The sequence below is a fragment of the Micropterus salmoides genome, unplaced genomic scaffold (assembly GCF_014851395.1).
Source record: "Micropterus salmoides isolate LMB-PRFRI ecotype aquatic unplaced genomic scaffold, ASM1485139v1 Ms_hic_scaffold_14, whole genome shotgun sequence".
NCBI classification, from domain to species: Eukaryota; Metazoa; Chordata; class Actinopteri; order Centrarchiformes; family Centrarchidae; genus Micropterus; species Micropterus salmoides.
In genome coordinates this window covers 12,505,986-12,526,372 of record NW_024040485.1, presented here as the reverse complement: position 1 = coordinate 12,526,372, position 20,387 = coordinate 12,505,986, and the positions used below count along the sequence as shown (strand labels likewise).

Below are 20,387 nucleotides of genomic sequence, written 5' to 3'. Positions count from 1 at the left end.
CTGGGCGTGAGCCATGTGATCCACTGACCCCAAAAATGAGAGGAAGTGAATCACTCTTCAAATTATATTCCCTTTAAGTAGGACAAATTATTGAATGCATTATAATCCCACATACTATATTAAAGTGTCATTTTACAACAACAACAACAAAATAATAAAACCTAAATCCTATAATTTCATGTTTGTACGATTTGTTCCCGATTGAAGGGAACCTAAAACGCTTGCGTCAGTGATACTATTTTGAAAGCTGAAGCCGGAAGTGTTTCAAATGTGTAGTTAAATGTTCAGCTTGACTCGAGTTGGTTCATTGAGTGAAATCTTTTTTCGGTACATTTTAGTGGAAACAGGAGCGAACAGACCGCAGGTGAGTTTACCTGGAGTTTCCCTAAATAGTTTTACTTTACTTTGTCGGATTGTTAACAGTCGAAGTTAGACTGAAATACTAACGTTAACGTTACCTGAACAGGTATAACGTTAACCTTAGTTTTAAGTTAACGTTACTTAGAGCGTTCATGATGACGTTAACTTTAGCTAGTCAAATAACACAGTTATTGTGAAGGACATTTCTGACAAGGCTATACTCTCGTACTGTAGTACTAACTGGAACATTAAGTGCAGTGATTTCTTGTCCATAACTTATGCAGTCATGGCACTGATTTTTATGCCATTAATTACTATTTTATGTAGCTAGCAGCAATGTCAGAGTTAGCACAGCCTTGCAACGACATCTTCAGCAGGTGGGATTAGTGTCTAACGTTATCTGAAATATTAAATGTGGTCATGTTCTTGCGACACGTAGTTTTATTGCAGATAGGTAGCCTGCCTTTCCTGCATAACCTGTTAAGTCACCTCCGTTATTCTGGAAAGTGCAAACACTGAAACTCATTTTGAAACCGTCGCATTGGATCACAGTGTGCTTGCTGTAGTTGTACTGCCTGTGTTTGGACTGTAAGATGATGCAAGAATTACCCCCAAGGAAGGGGCCACAGGTTTCATGTCAACATTAGCGGGAACTCACCCTGGATTCACACCGACATACTGCAGGTTAAGGAGGTGAACACAGCCCTCTCACTTTTATTAGAAACAAGAAATGAATGAAACAGAACACACAAAAATATTGGTCTTATAGCTAGTGGCCACTATAAACATCTATGAACATCTGTCCATGTAATGGTCACTGACTTATTGGGCATTCAAGAGAGTTTCAAGCACATGCAGAGCCCATTCTTGTGTCATTTGTGCTTCTGAGCCAATCAGGATCTGCTTGTGTGTGTGTGTGTGTGTGTGTGTGTATACATACATACATACATACATACATACATACATACATACATACATACATACATATAATCATTTGAGAAAATAAATCTCTCTCATCTACCTGAGAGGTACTGGAGATGCCTCTTTCCCAGAGAAATCTTCATTTAGAACAGCCAGTCAAAGCAACACCTACCAGAAACCAATAAAAGCTAAAACATTCAAATTAGGCTTTAAAGTAGCTCAGAGTAGGAATGTTTTATCATTTTCTTAATATGACAAATTTCAGTAAGATAAGTGACAATCTATGAAATTATTCATTAAGATTTATTTTTCAGTTCTGCCTGTAAAATGGATTTTTAAAGATTTGTAAATAAACTGGACTCAGATTGGCTTTTTGTTATACTTTTACAAGACACCATAACTATCATATATCTACTTTAGCTTCTTTAATTACATCAAAGTAACCACACTGCCTTCCTCTGCTTGTGTTCTGGATGTCCTTTCTGTAGAGAGATGTGGTGGGTGCTGTGGGTGCTCGTCGCCTTGCTCGCTCTCTTCTGCTGTCTGGATGTGTGGTACTTCCTACGGGTAGCTGCTGTCATTCTCCGGGCCTGGTTCCAGCCTCCAATCTGGGATGTCACCGCAGAGCAGACCCTTACAGGTCTGGTCACTACCAACGACATTGACATGTGCCACATGAACAATGCTCGTTACCTCCGGGAGTGTGACTTTGCCCGCTTCTCTCTCTACATGCGCAACGGTGTGTTCAAGGCACTGCGAGCGCTCGGAGGTTCTGCGGTAGTGGGCGCCACCACCATCCGTTACCGCAGGGCTTTGTGTATAGGCGAGGGGTACGAGCTGCGGAGTCGCATTGTCACTTGGGATGACAAAGCGTTTTTCCTGGAGCAGAGATTTGTGTCATCAAAAGATGGGTTAGTGTGTGCCGTCATGTACTGCAAGCAGAGTATCATACGCAGTAGCCCAGACAAGATCATGCAGCACTTGTGTAAGCGTAAGGTAAGGAAGGGATAATTAAACACATTTTACACCAGAAAGGAAATAAAAAGTCCTTTCATACTTGAAGAACGTTGAGTCTATGGTTTGCTTCTTGCAGGTGGAGTGCCCTGAGTTTCCAGAAGACCTTCAGCACTGGGTCAACTTCATCTCTGCCAGCAGCCATTCCCTCAGGTCTGAGAGTGGACTTGATGAGAAGAACAAATAAGACATTGCATGGGCAGCTATTAAGACTCCTTTTGTAAACCAGCTGATTTACTCACTCAGGATTAAAAAGCTGTCTGAGAGAGACCTTTGTCTCTTGTTCACAAATACTTGCCTTAAACACACTTGTGCCTACACTTTTGAAAAATAAGCCCAATACTTACCTATCTGAGAGACTGGAAGAACTAGCACACCACATTGTTTGGCTAGGCTGAAAGAAAATAACTTATTCAGTAACAGGAAAGTAATATGATTGTATAAATGTGTATTTTCTTGTACTATCACAGCAATTAAACACATCCATTTAGAATTCCTGTTGATGTACTTTTATGCCCTCACTCTGCATACAGACACACAGCTGTGCAGAGAGTTTCACACTTCCAATAAGTCCAATATAGGAGTTCAAGTGAAGCTTTTACTGTAAGAAAATGTGAAAAACAGTGTGGTGTAAAACCAGTGACGGTGGTTACAAATGAGGAAAAAGAGGCAGCATACCAAAAACAAGGATTTGATAAAAGGTGAAAATGAAATTACAAGAAAATTGGACTAATTATCACATCACCTGAGACAGACAGAGCAACAATTAAGTCCTCACAGCAAGTACATAGTCATTAATTTAGTCAACAGATTCCTTGAGAAATAAAATGCATAACATTAACTGCAGCCCAAAAGTGAATGAACAGTGAGCTGTAATGTGACATTAGCAACACATTCGATTAGATGTGCCTGTAAATATTTGCTTGGACTCCGATTGGGCGAACGGCTCTGTGGTTGGTATGGCAACATGATGTATATAAAACAGCTGTTGGTGGAAGAAGAAACAGATTTTTGCTGAGCTCTTAAATTTTCTTCAGTTATTTCATTTTTTTTAAAAGGTTTTATTCACCAGTAAAGTGACAGTCATAACAGACCTTTGACATGTGCCTGACTATCAAAAGAAACCTTAACATTCAAGACTAAATAAGTGTAATTAATAACAAGATAACATATTGCCAGTAATTTTCAAATATGCACACACACATACAGTGTGTGTATATATATATATATATATTCACTGAGATATTTGATTTCTGTAAACTGTAATCACCAAGATTAAAACAAAAAAAGGCCTGAAATATTTCACTTTCTATGGAATGAATCTAGAATATATGAAAGTTTCTCTTTTTGAATTACAGGAAAAATTTATTTTTTCACAATATTCAAATATTTTGAGATGCACCTGCATGTACAGTATATGTATAGAGAGAGCGAGAGAGAGCTCTAATTGGATAAAGGTCAGATTATTATTATGGGAGTGTAGTTTATGGACATGCATCAAAAGGGCACTCCTAGCCACAGAGATGAAGTATGCCAATGAACTTCAAATTTCTTAAGTGTGTATACTGTTGAGTTGTACGTGATTTTGATGGCTTTAGAAGAGATTAAACAAATCACACCAAAGATGTAGTCTGTAGTGTCTCAGTCTCTGCGCAGTCCAGGTGCATCCAGTAATCACTAGGATTTAAATAATGGCAATACATTCGAAAGTAATAAAACAAGGCACTGAGGTCACCAGTTTGGGTTCCTCATTGTTTAACTTAAACACTCTTGCCAATAAAGAACATTGAACTGAAGTGAACTGAGTGGCCAAACTAAACTTTCAGAATCAGAGGGAAAGGAGTATGGACATTTTATGAAAGAAAATAGAGCACTGGGATCAGGAGGTTTTCATTCAGAGTGGATATTGTGAGAAATAGGGGAGGAAATCTGATGAACTTGCACGTTTCAATAACTGCACAATCTCAATTATTATTTTATAAGTTTTATAATGTAGATCTTGTTTATGCCGTATTTTTCTATTTATATAGATTAATGTCTAGCACCTAGTCACCAAAGCAAATTCCTTGCATGTGTAAAAAGTACTTAGCAATAAATATCTTTCTGATTCTGATTCTGAATTAGAAAGAGGAGGTAATAACATAGACTGTATATAAAAATAAGTAATAAGTACTGTAGGAGTTAAATAACTCCAGGAGATGGCGGTAATGCAGCGTCGGGGATGCTGCTGCCGTTAAACTCAAAGAAGAAGAAGAAGAACTGCGTGTCGTCACACATCCGGAAGTCATGTTCATTCATTGCACCGGTTTCTTCAAGTTATATCGCATCCAATGGTAGCACTCTCTCCTGGACGCACAGTAAGTTTTACAGCCATAAAAATATTATTCCACCGTATTTGTGGCGATTGCTTAAATTTCGGCCACGAGAAAACTTAAAAGCAGCGACTTCACGCGTCAACAGTGTGGTTTCTATTTTGCCAAGGCCACCAACTACTAGCAGCTAGCAGCTAAGCTAACAGATTTGGCTGTCACAGCAGGTTGCGCCGCCTTCATTTGAATGCAGCAGCGTTTAGCTTCCCAGTCCTCTCAAGGTTGAAGTGTGTGTGAATAGGGTAATAAGCTGCTTCCGTATTTCTTTAGCTACAATTTTAGTGAAAAAGCATTAAAATCTTGTTTTTCTACACATCTGCACTGACATTGATGAGGTCAAAGGAGCATTAGAGTTAATACTGAGTGTGATCATGAATTTAGAAACTCCTTTTATGTAGGCTTTTTAAAACGGAAATTGTCAAACTCAGCTATTGAAGTCACTTGGAAATACTATTGTAATATTTAGCACATTTGTGTCACTAATATTTGGTCTGTTGTTCCAGAGAGATGCTGCTGCTGGTGCTGGGAGCCCTCCTGCTGCTCTTCTGCAGTCTGGATGTATGGTACTTCCTACGTGGCGTCCAGGTGTTCATCCAGTCGTGGTTCCAACCCCGGATATGGGACATTCTAGCTGAGCAAAGCATTGATGGCACGGTCCTTCCCCATGACTTGGATTACATGGGCCACATGAACAACTCCCGGTATCTAAGGGAGTGTGACTTTGCCCGCTTCCATCATTACATGCGGAACGGGCTGTTCATGGCCTCACGCAAACTGGGTGCCAAAATGGTAGTAGGGGCCTCCACCATCAGGTACCGGCGCTCCCTCGCTTTCCGTGAGGCTTTTGAGATTCGGACCAAAATAGTGGGATGGGATGAGAAGGCGTTTTACCTGGAGCAGCGCTTTGTGTCCAAGACAGATGGTTTTGTTTCTGCGATTATGCTCTGCAGGCAGAATGTGGTGCGCTGCAGCCCAGAGAGCATTATCGAGTTTATCTGCAAAAGGAAGGTGAGGAATAGCAGGAGATGGAGTAAAGTATTGGTATGACTGCTGTAGGGTTGCAACAGGGGATTCTTTATATTATCAATTCATCTGCTGATCATTATCTCAATTTATTGTTTGGTCAAAAAACAACTTCTTAAAGCCCAAGGTGATGATATCAAATAGTTGCTTTTCCCCAAACAACACTCAAAAAAAATTTTTTCATTATTGAATAAGACGAGGAAAGAAACTACAACCAGAAAATATCAGGCTTTTTGTTTGAGAAATAACTTACAGGAATAACTATCAGAATACTTGTCAAATATTTTTCTGTCAGTCAGCTGATTGATTAATCATCTAATCATTTCAGCTTTGCCGTTTGGTCTTAAAAGTGTCCATCAGGAGTTTAGAAAACCCAAGGTGATGCTTTACATTGTGTACGACCAACAGTCCAGAATCTAAAGTCATCCCTTACTTTGGGAAGGCTATAACACTGTTACATTTTAATCTACAAGATTATTTCAGGTAAACCTCCGATTCATTTAAAGTTTTTAATCTTAAAAAGGAAGTCATGATCTCACGGTCACACAGTTGGCTTCAGTTTGAAGTGCCTGAACAGAGGTTGGCAAACCAAGCCTGTTCCACACACGGCCCGTAGTCCTGGAACGATGTGCAGTCCAAGCTCAAACTTAAGACCCTTATCTCTTTAAAGGATTTTAAAAATAGAATAAAGGAAGTGGCCACTGTTAGCTGAGGTTGTTTCACCAAATGAACATGTGATTAAATATTACTGCCTTGCTTATGCACTTTATTATGTAATGTATTTTTGTTATACCTAACGTTGCCATTGTGATTTGCCGTTGTTGTCGTCCTGTTAATTGTTTGATGTTGCTGTTTGACCCTCACTTGGCTAGGTCTCACTTGTTAATCTCATTCTGACTTCCTAGTTAAATAAAGGTTATTTATATACTCAGTTTTCTATCACACAAGACAAAGAATAGCATCAAATCCTCACAAACCTGCATTTTTCTGTCATGTGATAGTTGTTTCAGCTCTGGACTTTTATTTCACGTTGCCATTCTGCCAATTTTGTGTGCAGATCGAGTGCCCCGAGTTTCCTGAGGACCTCAAACACTGGATTAGCTTCATCTCAGCCAGCAGCCAGGCCCTGAGAGCAGAGAGTGGACTGGAGGAGAAAAACAAGTGAAGCCACACTATGACACCGTGGTCATGAGTGTAGACATGCATATCACTTTCATTGCACGCACGCATATACATACTCACACAAACAGTTTTTAGTTGAAGTTCAAAATTCCATTTATCTGTTTTTGGGTCGAACCTACTTGCTGTGTATTTTTGTATGATGTGATCAGAAATACTGAACTTCGGACAGCTGAATATGAAAACTTGAACTGTAAGGTATTCCATGTTTTAAAATCCCCTACATGCATTGGGATCATATTGGAAGTTATTATCTCAGAAGAAAGCGATACAAGAACGCAGCTTTATCCTTGCAGCTTATTCGGCCGTGGACTGTGAATAGACTGGCTTCTACATTCTCATTTAGCAAAATCCTCTAACTTCAGATAAGCATGTAGCGCAAAAGTTAATCTTCCACTGACATTAATGCATGTTTTCAAACAAACAGAAAAAAAATGTTGTGCCTGTTTTTCTTGATTAGCCGTAGTTTGCACTTTAATAATTTCAGAGAATTATAACTTTTTATGTAAAAACAAACAAACAAACAACAATTTAGGTTTGATGAAATACTTGAATGGACATCATGAACATGTACGGTCAATTGTTTTAATCTTCCCATCAGCATTTTGCACAAAGTAACCCAAGTGAGGAGACAAAATGAATACCTGGTAACAATTTAAAAGGGAATATTTGATTTTGAGGGATCCTTTTAACAGTATAGTATTGTGCTTTTACCTAATGAACAATACATGCAATTAAAAGGTGGGCTTCTTAATTGGAATTGCATGTAATATTAAGAGAAGCTGCTTGAATCTGAATTTACATGCATAATAAGCAAATGCTAATATGAGGTTGCTGGCAACTTTTCAAAACCTGCACTGCACGATTACTGATGTTAGAATGATTTATTGAGACAGCTTTTTGAAATCTGGAACCTTTCCTTTTGATGCATAAAAAGCTTTAGTTTGTGACCAAAGTAATGTATTGTTCTGTATGAAGAGGAAACAAAATCAATTTATAAAGATGTATATGTCTAACTTGTTATTTATGTTGACAACAAAATCATGTTTAATTCGTTTTTGTTTGCAGATGTGCATTGTCCTTTAATTTTCCACTTATTATTTATGATCTTTTGAAATGGATTCATGTACTAAATTTTATTTATTGTGTTATTTAAAGGCATTTTGAATTAAAAATGCATTGGAAACTATGTTTGTGATTGGGCTTGCCTTTTTAAATCCTTTTTATTCAATAGCAATTTGAGCCACTAATGTACTGTGGTTAGTGGTCCTATGGTGAAGACCAGTAGCCTGTACTACGAAGGGAGTTCAACCTACTCAGAGTTAACTCAGGGTTATCGGGCAAACTCTGACTGCCTCCACTGGAGTTAAACGGTACTACGGCTGTGAATAAGATGTTGGTTAGTTGAGTCGGAGTTAACCCGGTGTTAATGCAACTGGAGCTGTGCGTGTTCACATAGAAAGGCAGTGTTCTATGAGATGCCCCTAGGGACATTATTCAGAATTACCATGCATATATACATGTACTTTTCCTCTCACATACACATATGAAACCAAACTCATTCACATACTATACTGAAAAGCTCACACACAATACAAGTGAAATGCTCTCACACACACAACTGAAACGCTCACGTACATACAAGCGTCATGCTTTTACACACACAACTAAAACGTTCCCCCACACACACAAATGAAAACCTTACACACACATAAGTGAAATTCTATGGTTGGTCCCAGCCAATGATCCCAGCTTGCACTTCAGGTAAGTTAACATTAAAGCTATACACCAAAACTTTAAATAATGACTTATATGTTATTGACATTATACACAAGATTTAAAATGCCTTAATGATTTTAAGTATTTACTGTAATTGTGGTTTGCAACACCACAATTGTCTAAACGTGAATCAGCTTTAAACTAAGTTATAGCTGTTAAATGTCTAACAAACTATTTGAAGCAAATCAATTAAACCTGAATTCAGATTTTCAGATGAGTCAATAATTTGGATGTCACTTGATTATAGTGTTTCTTTTAATAAGTCAATGGTAGGCTAATGTTAAGTTAAATATGGTAACATGCGCTATTTTGCTTGCATAATGGTAGCCATAGTTATTTCCAGTTTTTGGCCTATTAAGTCATTAAAAGGCCTTCTCTACTTCTTTTCCCACTCCCTGCTAGGAAGAGCAGCACTGGATCTCCTCATCGTCCACTGTGGTTTTAAACATCTGTGTTTTATGTCCATTTAAAAAATGGCTTATGGTTCCCATTGCAATAAATTCTAAATATATTTATACTTTAGACTTATTTTGTCTTTACTACTGACTGAAAATGTTCATTTTACATTCTGATTGTCAATTGAAAGAACCAGCTCATCATGCAACACAGATAAAACATTGAATATTAAAGCTTAACTCTTTTGCTAAGGGAGAGCAGTCTAGTATAAGTTGAAAAGTGAAAATACTGTTTCGTCTTCTGACCTTGGTCAGAAAAGGTCAGAAGATTAAATAGTTAGGCAGTTTTTTTTAACATTGTACCTTATACTTGAAGATAACATAGGAGCATTACACTCAGCAACTAGAGCCAGAGAAGGTTTTGAAGAGTGCCTTGTTTGCTGCTCTCATGTACAGTAAGTGTAGTTTAAAGACAAGAGAATGAGCACAAATCCAAACAAAACTGGGTAAAGTGCTTAAACAAAGAATGAACTGAGAAATTATGAACCCCACTAGATGTATCATTAATTGCAATGTTGCAAACTCTGAGGTATTCTCAGGCAAGTAGCCCACACAGAGCAAAAATAAACAATCAGCTGATCGAATGCACTTGTAGCAAATATGTGCTTTCTATCATTTAATGTTTTTCACCCTTTTGCCTCACTACACACTATACAGTAAGCCAATAAACATGTAATATCCACAAGACCTACTCAAGGGTCACAATAAATGACACCATCTATAGAGCTTCAAAACTATTCAGTGTACAAATAATTTTTTTTTTAATGCAACTTCTTAGTGAATGTCACATTTGTCTCTTAAAGAATTTCTCCTTCTTCTCTAGCTCTGCCAGGAGTCTGTCTGGTCAGAGTGCGCCTCCCTAAGCGCTGGTGTGCTGGCATTTAATAACTAGCAGTGGGCTAAAGCCGACCCATCTGATTAGTATGAAATTGAACATATACTTTGGAAGAAATCAAACTATGCTCCAATGCTTGTCAGAAGCAATAAACACAATGCCGTTGTACAATCAACAGTTGTTTGCATGTATTGTGGGATGTGTGCTTTTATTTAAAAAACTTCCTGTTCAACTGAAATCCTCTCAACAACTACGTACTGAAATGCTTTTATACAACATACATTTTACTTGAGTGTGTGAGAGCTTTTCAGTTGTGTGTGTGAACGTAATATTTTCAGTTGTGTGAGTGAGAGCATTTTACTTGTATGTGTGTGAGCTTTTCAGTATAGTATGTGAATGAGTTTGGTTTCATATGTGTATGTGAGAGGAAAAGTACATGTATATGTAATTCTGAATAATGTCCCTAGGGGCACCTTATAGTGTTCAGTCGTGCAGACAGAGTTTTTTCGCAACGGCGGATGCTCCGTATTTTCCCCAGAAGAATGCACGTTGATTGTGTCCAGATATGAGGAGTTTAAAGACACATTAACGGCCAAATCTAACACTGTGGCAAGGCTACAACATCACACACACGTCTGCCGTGTACTATGCAGTGGAAGATTATATTAGACTTCACAATCGAATTTAGCAGTGAGGAAATAGGTGAGTTTAGCCCACAACGCTATATTATCATGCACCTTAGAGCCTTAGGCGTGAATTGGGTGTAATTTCTTCTATTCAGAAGAAAACCCCAGAGTTATTTGCGTCAATGCTTTTTAGTAATCGAATTAATCGATTTAATCATTTCAGCCCTAATCTCTTTAAACCTGTCAGGTGCTGGAAGAGTCATTCAAGTTGGTTTCCCGTTGTACATTTCATATTACTTGTCGTTGATATTGACATTTCTGTGAGTACACTGAGTACTTACATTGCAGGTTTTGAAGAAGTCAGTCATCCTCTAGCAGGTTCACTTGGAGGGCAGGGAGGGTTGGACGCATCCCATTTGTACCTCATGTTGTTCCTAGATTGACAATCAAAATAATTATTATACAAATATTTTTGCAGCACATCATATAGTGTAACAGTTCTACCAGTGTAATTCTAAATTAATAAAAATATTGATAGCAATAACAACAAATCCATCCATCTGCAACTACCTAAAGACAAGTCAAATTTACACAAACACAGTGACTCAAACAATGGGTGAGAAATAAAAGCTAACCATAACCTTGAACATGACAATGAAAGACATTTGGAAGCCAGTGCAGGAGGGCTGGACCCGAATATTCGACTTGTGACAACCTGCAACTACCTGGGCCCCGTTTCAGAAAGCGGGATTAAATTAAATGAAATTCTGAGTATGTTAAGCCTGATATGAGGGAAACTCTGGGTTTTCTGTTTCAGGGAGCGAGATCCGATAAACCCTAGATAAGTAATTCCGGTAATTGATGCTGTGAACCTAACCTCCTCGGGAGGAGGTTCTTAAGACATTAATATTAAGACAGCACTTGAGTATAATAAAATTAGAGAGCCTGATGTCTTCCATCAAAGCATCCATGAGTAGAGTAATTGTTAGGCATTCCAAATGATTAGGTAACCATTTTTGGTAGTTGTGGTATCACTAACTATTGATGCATTAATTACCTTGAATTAAGTTGGTCTTGAACTCCTACCACATTCACACCAATGATTCTGATTTCTCTTGATTCTGAAATGCAGGCCCAATGTATTAAGCATAAAAATGATCTCAAAATAGACCCAAAAATGTAATTGAAATTTCAAAAACATCATCAAAATTGGTCCACCAGGAGTTTTGAAAATGTAAGTAACTGATTCACCATCCTCAATAACCCCCAAAACCACTCCAAGGTTGTCCAAATTGGCCAAGCACTTGCTGAAATATTGTCCACAGCCTATATGTGATTATGCTACTTTATGCTAATTATGCTAATTGCCCATGCTGGGGACCCATACTATACATTTCTAGCATAAAACTTTGGGGTACTCAACATTTCCTGGTTTACCTTGCTAGCAAGTAGACTATGATGTCAGTACTAAGATGGAAAAAAAAAAGTCAGGACGTAGTGCTTGGTTTTTGGCGGAGGTGCGATGTGTAGGCCTACATTTATTTAGTAGCCTACAGTTTTGAGGTACTTTTCTACTTCAAACTTTTTACTGCACAACATTAATCTTACCGCGGTAGTTATCATTTGCACGTTAAAATTTTAAATTAAAAAACATTATTGGCTTATAAAATGTGTGCTGTAGCCATTGTTATACTAACCAAAAGCGTAGGCTATATAAAGTAAGTAAAATTAGCTGGACACCAGTCAGCTATATTACAGTTTGAAATGTACAAAGCAGTAAATTGGGACACAAAAGGTAAACATTAACAACCTTATCTGTAAAGATCTGAGGTCATATTAACAGTGTTTACCTGCCATTATAAGGTGGTGAGGCTCAAAACTGCTTGGTGCTGCACTGTGAATGTAAAATCATTGTTGAGAGCATCAAAACTAATTCAGTTACTTTCCCCAGATCTAATGGTTATAATTCAAACCCTGTAGACTTCTTTAGCAAGTTTAGCTTTTGGGGTGGAGTTTATTCAAATTCTGCAAATTCAAACTTATTATTTACAGATGTGGTAATAATAGTGGTCCAAAATATGTGAAATTGCATATTTTTTTGTAAGAAAACATAAATAAAATATTTTTTTTCTTCTGGGATGCAATGCATCTAATCTGTGTTCAGTACTGTTACATTGGAATACATTTATTTACTCTGCAAGTCGTTTTGTGATTGCATTTCCTTTGCACGTTTTCTTTTTTTGATGTAGTTATATATGGTCTTAAAAAGGTCTTAAAAAGTCTTAAATTTGACTGGTCGAACCCTGCTTTTACTTGATTGAATGCAACTACAAAATCTGAATCCTTCAAAATAAAGGTTTCATCTCCACCATTCTCAACTACAAAAAGGACAAATTTTGTAGTAAGAACTCCTTTTGATCAGTACTTCCTCCTTACGCTGCCATTAAATTTTTTTGCATTTAAAGCCTATACAATTGGAATGGTATGGTATTTTCTTTCATTTATTTGACGGCATTTATAATTGGTTTAGTTTTATTCTGTCATTAAACATATACACTCAGCTGGAAAGTAACTGTAACCAAGTATTTGAACTCAGATACTGTACTGCCACTTTTGTGGTCCTTGAACCTTACTTGAGTATTCCAATTTCATGCCACTACTTCACTACATTTCATGTTACTACACGCATTTTTATTGATTTATTTTTTCAAACATAATGAACTTCAGTAAACACGGGGCATTGTTGTAGATTAAGCTACCCAAAAGTATATAAAGTAGCTACAATTAGCTCCATCTTGATCAGTAACAATAATTTCTCGCTTGGAATAAAACACTCATTTATTTATTAGTTTCAGTTTTTTATTCAGTCTGTAGTTTCAGTACATTTAGATGTTGATACCTTTGTACTTTTACTTGAGTTGAAGTTGGGGATATACTTGTAATTGAGTTTTACTGTTTTAGGTATAGAATAGTATATGGTCACTATTTCTTCCATCGCTCTATAATATATACATAGCATAAAATATACACAAAACAAAAACAAAGTTATTATTTTTATTTTCTAATTTAGTGTTTGTAATACCATTTTATTTTGACATTAAAACTCCCTGCTGCGGTTTCCGGTGATGCATCATTTACCACGCCCCCTCTCGTCACTTCCTGTAAACAAAGCAGCAGCTGTCCGTCTGTCAGATTCCTGTACTTTCGCTCATTTGGTACACCCTCTTCACCCTTTTTTCGACGATGGCCCACGCAGGAGTGGTTCTGGACAAGGACCAGTTTAACTGCTCGATATGTCTGGACGTGCTGAAGGATCCTGTGACCATCCCGTGCGGACACAGCTACTGCTCGGACTGTATACAGAACTACTGGGACCAGGACGACTACCTGGGGGTCTTCGTCTGCCCGCAGTGCAGGCAGAACTTCAACCCGAGGCCGCTGCTCGCCAGGAACACCATGTTGGCCGACGTGGTGGAGAAATTCAAGAAGACCGGACTCCAAGAGGACACGACGCCTTCAAACAGTTTCGCGGAGGCCGACGACGTGGAGTGCGACGTCTGCACCGGGAGAAAAAACAAAGCTGTGAAGTCTTGTCTGGTGTGTCTGGCCTCCTACTGCGACGTCCACGTTCAGCCGCACTACGAATCTGCTGCTTTCAAGAAACACAAGCTGGTGTCGGCCTCCAAAAAGCTCCACGAGACGATCTGTGCCCGACACGACAAGCTGCTGGAGGTGTACTGCCGCACAGACAAGCAGTGCATCTGTTACCTGTGTCTGACTGGTGAGCACAAAGGGCACGACACGGTGCTGGCGGAGGAAGAGATACAGCAGAAGCAGGTAATCTAATCACCTGATTGATTCAACACAAGGCTGGTGATCAGCGACTGTCCTCTAAGCAGACATTACAGTAGAGCAGACCTGGTGTGATCTGTACACTGGTGGAAGAAGCACAGTGTAAAAATACTCTGAAATAAGTCACATATTAAACATTTGTATATATGTCTCATTTTAGAGTATGTTTTGTGTCCCCCGGGGATCAGTAAATTGAGGTTATCAATTCAGTCGTCTCTCCACTGGTCGCTACATTAAATTACGTTCATTTAGCTGACGCTTTTTATCCAGAGCGACATACAATTGTTAGACATGTCAGAGGTCGCACACCTCTGGAGCAACTAAGGGTTAAGGGTCTTGCTCAGGGACACAATGGGAATCGAACCCACTAAGGACGCTGTAGCTGGACCACATAGTGAGTGGTCTGTGGACATGTCTTTGAGCTCCTAATCTGCTTTCTACCTTCTCTGGCTGTGTGAAACAGCTAATAAATGTCAGAGATAATATTTAAATTATATAAACATTTATGTTTATAAATAGGAACCAGTGTTCCATATGGTCATTGTGGACCAGAGTGTGTAAAAACTAGTTATGTGATATGAAGCCCACAAGCTTCAGTGCCCCTAATGTCCCTTAGCAGATGACTGAATTGGTTGCAACCCCTGCTGGATAAAGTCTTCTCTTGTTACCTTGTCTATATCATCATATTTTATTTGTAGATTATTTTGCATTGTTAGTCAGGACCTGTAAAATACTTAAATAAAATATTTGCCTGTGAGATATATAGTACGTAAGTATAAAGTATCACAACGGAATGGAAATACTCAAGTAAAGTACCTAAAAATTGTATTCAAGTACAGTACTAGTACTGTAATGTAAATGTGGATCTGCATGATGTAAAAGAAGTTGTTCTGTACTTCTGTTTTCACAAATTGCTGAAAGGCTTCATAGTTTCTCATTGTATTTAATCCTTGCTTAAACAGCTAGTCTAATTGAGATCAAAGTCTCTTTTTCCAGGAGAAGTATAAACATATTCAGCATAAGTATGAAGAAAACACACAGCAATTCACAACAACTCACAATTTATATCAAAATATACACTTTCAAGAAAACAATTACAAGTGTCATTCAAAATGCTCAAGTACAACGTTTTAACCTTCCAAAGACACAAGAGGTTTTAATTTAGTGTGTACGGTTACAGATCTGGTCTAATGTAGTCTGGGTTGAGACCACATAGCTGTTTTAAAAAAAAACATTTTTACCTGGTCTAATGTGGTCTTAATAGAGAAAAGGGCACAAACTTGAAACTCAATTTTAAACAGTCTCTGGAGTCTCCACGATAATCAAGTCTAAACCTGTCTTAAGTCTAAATAGATTCTTTTTTAATCGAATGTGTCTGTGGTCTGTTTGTATTTTCACAGAACAGAATAAAGTCTTCATAAAACGAGACATTTTAAACAGTCTCTAGAGTATCCATGTTAATCTGGTCCAGGTTTAACAAGCTTAGGTACACTTTCAATTAGACTGGGTCTGATGTGGTCTGGATGGCGAAGAACCAGTGAAATCACTATTTTCTTCAGTATTTCACAAGTAAAATAAAGGATTCAAACTGTCTTTAGACTCTTCATGTTAATCTAGTCCAGGTTTGATCAATTCAAAAAGCAATTACATGGCCTCTTACAGTTTTCACAAATAGAAGAAAGGTTTTCAAATCTGAAATGGTTTTAAACAATGTTAAAGCCTTTTCTGATGTAAAGACAACTGAGAACTTTCATTTCTGCTGAACTGGAAGCCAGCTTGAGCCTAATGGGCATTTATTAAGTGAAGAACTTTGTTTATAACTTCATATGGGCACAATAACATGAACACATGAACAATAAAATGAAGTAGCAGTAAGTTTAACTTCCAATTTTGATGACATTTTTCCTCAGAGGCAGCTTGGTGACATAAAGCAGACCTCCCAGTTGAGAATTCATCAAAGGGAAAAGGAGACCCAGGAACTGAGACATGCCATTTTCTCTCTCACTGTAAGTGTCAAACCCTCAGTTTGGTCTGATATAGTAGACATGCAGTATGTCCCTTCATAGATAAAATGTCGCACCTCTTCCAGAGTTCTGTAAACAGTTTATAATGCACCCTTAAAACTCTGCCGTCGAGGACGTTTCCTTTGGACGATATATGTTGCTTTGTGTCTCTCTCCAGCGCGCTACTCGGTCAGCAGCCGAGGAGAGTGATGCCGTCTTTACCGAACTGATCCGGTTGATCGAGCTGAAGCGCTTTGAGGTGAGAGAGCTGATCAAAGCCCAGGAAAAGATGGCTGTCAGTCAGGCAGAGCAGCTGCTGGAAAAGCTCCAGAAGGAGGTCGCTGAGCTCAAGAAGAACGAGGCCGAACTGGATAAACTTTCCCACACTGAGGACCATATCATTTTCCTACAGGTAAAACCACTGACCAGCTGATTTCATTCCAATATTCAGGATACCTTGAACTTTTGGTCTCTCTTTGTTTGTCCCTCCAGAATTGTCAGTCTCTTGATGCTCCACCTGAGCTGTCAGCTTTGCCTTTAATCACAGCTGACCCCTCTGTCACCTTTGGCCCAGTGATGACCGCCTTGTCAGATTTTAAAGGACTGTTGCAGGAGGTCTGCCAGAGTGGATTTGTCAGCATCTATGAGAGAGGTGGATACAAAGCGTTGTGTCAATTTAGTGGTTTTGTCTGATACTAATTATTCTGTCTACTCTGTGCTGTTTATGTGACTTTGTCTTTCTCTCTTTTGTAGTAAGAGATGTAGTAATCGTAAATCCTCCAAATCCTGCTGCACAGCTAGACACAACACAGCCCAGTGACGGTGAGCCGGCCGTACTAATGGAAGCAACAGTAGGTGAGTCTACAAACCCGCTCGTGCTTGTCTTTAAAATATGAATCAGTCAGTCATTACAGCTTTTAAAACACCCAAAATCGTCAGGGATCCTGTGCATTTCTGAACTTAAATAGCTCAATGTGAATTCATTTTTAATAACATTTAACAACCTGTTGTTTAGGATTCACATAATTAAACAAAACTATATTGTAATTAAGGCTCTCAAAAGTTTTTTTCTTTTTGGAGGAAGGTTTTCTTATTCAAATCAAAGGTCAAAAGGTAGAGGTCGTACATCGTCCTGTAAAGCCCTTTGGGGCCAATTTGTGATTTTGGGCTGTATAGATAATATTGACTTGGTTGCAACTAACACTTATTTTAATATCAATTTATCTGTGCATAATTGTTTTGGATGATGAAAATATCCTAAAAATAGTGACAAATGTCCATCACAGTTTCCAAGATTGGAAGGTATGTTCTAGTTATTTACATGTTTTTTGAAAACTAGCTTAAAAGAAGCAGTTTGTAAATCAACTTCTGAATGGCATTAACTGACAAATACTGTGATGTTATGAAAAAGCTTTCAAATAGGGCGTTCCTAATCATATCTTCCTCATTTGTATTGCACACAGCTTTAACCTAAGTACTTGAAATCTCATTTGTTATTATTAAAACTAGATTAATATCAACCTTGTTGCTCCAATTGTATAATCTCCAATTTTAACTTTTTCATTTGAGTTGTTATTTTGAACCTGAGTAACCCTAATCTGAGTTTTAAGTCACTAACACCTTAGTCAACCTGTTTGTTTCTAGTAAAGTTTGTTGAGTCTGCTGAAGGATGCAGATTCTGACAGACTGGAGCGCGGAGACTCTGCAGTAACTGCAATAACGTTTGTTCTCTTTGTGCTTGCAGTGATCCCTCCACCTGGCCTAGACCAAAGTCCTGTGAACCCTCTCAACCCTTTCCTCACTCAAGGACATGCGTTGTCAACCTTTGCCTTCTCACCATTTGGTGAATATTGTATTGTATTTACCATTTTATACCATTATAAAAAAGGAAATGTGTATCAGAATGACACAGTGTGCAGAGCCCATTTTACAAACCAAATGCAAATTATATTACAAATGTTCATCATATTAGTGACAGAAAGAAACAAACTAATTCAGTATATGACATATTTTCTGCAGTGGTGGAAGAAGTATTGAGATATTTTACTTCATTACAAATAAAAGCCCTCCTTTCATAATGTTACTTATGTAGAAGTACAAAAGTATTAGCAGTAAATGTACTGAGAGTATTATTATTATTATAAGTACTCACGGAACAAACCCTGCCCCTGTTATATTTTAGAGTGGGTTGAGATAGAGATCATTTTAACTACTTTACGTTTATTAATTTAGCTGACGCTTTTATCCAAAGTGACTTCAGAGGTCGCATGCCTCTGGAGCAACTAGGGGTTAAGTGTCTTGCTCAGGGATACATTGGTGGATGCGTCACAGTGGGGGATTGAACCCGGGTCTCTCTCACCAAAGGCAAGCGTATTATCCATTGCGCCATTACCAGCACCACGGTATATACTGTTGTTAGTTCAATCTAAAACAATCCATTTTATTGAATAAGCTGACATATACGTTTATATGTAAAACATGTATCTGCAAAATAAGTATATCAGTCAGGAAAAAATGAAATTAAGTACAGTATTTGTGTAAATGTACAGATTTTTTGCAGATGACAGCATTTTGTAGGAGTCACCTTTTCAACTCACATTCACCTTTTAGAGTCTGGCTCTAGGAACTCTGACCAGCTGAAGCTATGGCTGTGTGTGTGTGTCATGAATCAAAAGATCTTAGTTGAGTATACTTAGCTCTTTATTTGAATCCCCATTTGCCAGTACCAAGATACCAACTACTGGGGTGTCCACACAAGTCGCTGTATGTGGATATGTTCCTTTACAGAACACCTGCAAAACGAGTGATCTGTCTTACCATATCAAAACAACTGTCACTAGGTTGCCTCCTCTGTACTTTCCTGTGAACCTGTCATTCTTTTGATTATTAAATTTACATTCTTGATCACTAAGACAGTGATGTCTTAGGAAACACTGATGTCAGGTGATTTGTAGATATTAAAATAGTTTTAAGGAAGTAGGTTTCATTTTATTTAAACCTTTTTTTAATTTCAAGTCATTTTGTGGGTCTTATGCTGATAGTTACTATTATGTGGTTTTATTCATAATATTATAACTACTGAAATCAAAATGACAATTCATAACATTGCACCTTACTGGAAAAATGGTTCTGTATGTGATCTGTCCATACTACCCAGTGCAAATTACGTCCAGGAACAGATTTGTGACCTTTTCCAATGTATTCTTTATTTTGTTGCCGCAGGGCTGCCTGAGACTAATAATTCTTCCTCTGTTTGCTCAGGCTCCAAACTCTCCTCGGGATCCAGACAGAGGCACGTTCAGCGGCGCGCTCACCCCAGGAGGAAATAAACTCGTAGTGGACATCAAAAATCAACATTCACATGCACCTACACGGGCTGAATGTTGTTTTACCTGAGTTCTCCCCTCTTCTTACGCTCAATATTGTTTTCACCAGTCAGCTACACTTGCATCAAGCATTATAGTGCTGGTGAACAGAGATGAGGAAAGCATTTCTAAGTGCCACAGAAGACTTCATTGACAGTGCATTTAATTAGCAGGACTAACTTACTACATTTAATTTAAGTATTTGCAAGGAAATTGCCTTGAAAGTAAGCTATTAGTTTTTTTTTAACAATGTTGTGCTTTTATAATTATTTGTCATTGTTTGAAACAAAACTTCAAAAAAATCTTTTGCTTTCCAGATACATGGAATATGATTTTGTGACATGCTGACATTAAAAAGGCAAACAGACTCCTACAAACTAGGCTTTCTCAAGCATGTTGTTTCTTTGTATGGGGACTGGTTTACATTTCATTGTTCTTTGATCAAATAGTGCAGGCAACTTCTACATCGGACATGTAGAAGTTGCCTGCAAACACAAACACACTGCAGTGCTTTTATGTAAAATTATACGTGGCAAAAAAAAACATCAATACTGTAGGTCAGAGCATCTAATATGAATTTACCTAATGTATACCTAATGTATACCT

At 38.0% G+C, this 20,387-nt stretch overlaps 3 protein-coding genes across 4 annotated transcripts; all 3 read left to right on the top strand.

The window, feature by feature from the left end:
* Positions 1-225: 225 nt before the first annotated feature.
* On the top strand, positions 226-2,788 carry LOC119901938 (protein THEM6-like). The gene is made up of 3 exons (XM_038717732.1): positions 226-364; positions 1,770-2,277; positions 2,375-2,788. Exons 2-3 carry the CDS (start codon positions 1,774-1,776, stop codon positions 2,480-2,482), a joined length of 612 nt encoding a protein of 203 aa, XP_038573660.1. The 5' UTR covers positions 226-364; positions 1,770-1,773; the 3' UTR covers positions 2,483-2,788.
* Positions 2,789-4,544: 1,756 nt separating this feature from the next.
* On the top strand, positions 4,545-8,055 carry si:ch73-52e5.2 (protein THEM6). 2 transcript variants are annotated; one of them, XM_038717730.1, is made up of 3 exons: positions 4,545-4,652; positions 5,168-5,672; positions 6,745-8,055. In XM_038717730.1, the coding sequence occupies exons 2-3, from the start codon at positions 5,172-5,174 to the stop codon at positions 6,850-6,852; spliced, it is 609 nt and encodes a 202-aa protein (XP_038573658.1). In that variant the 5' UTR covers positions 4,545-4,652; positions 5,168-5,171; the 3' UTR covers positions 6,853-8,055. The 2 variants fall into 2 exon arrangements, with proteins under 2 accessions (XP_038573658.1, XP_038573659.1); XM_038717731.1 differs by lacking the exon at positions 4,545-4,652 and adding an exon at positions 4,757-4,906.
* A 5,609-nt stretch (positions 8,056-13,664) lies between these two features.
* ftr67 (finTRIM family, member 67) lies at positions 13,665-20,161 on the top strand. Its single transcript, XM_038717722.1, has 7 exons — positions 13,665-14,398; positions 16,324-16,419; positions 16,595-16,828; positions 16,909-17,068; positions 17,170-17,271; positions 18,161-18,259; positions 19,678-20,161. Exons 1-7 carry the CDS (start codon positions 13,805-13,807, stop codon positions 19,743-19,745), a joined length of 1,353 nt encoding a protein of 450 aa, XP_038573650.1. The 5' UTR covers positions 13,665-13,804; the 3' UTR covers positions 19,746-20,161.
* The last annotated feature ends 226 nt before the right edge of the window (positions 20,162-20,387 follow it).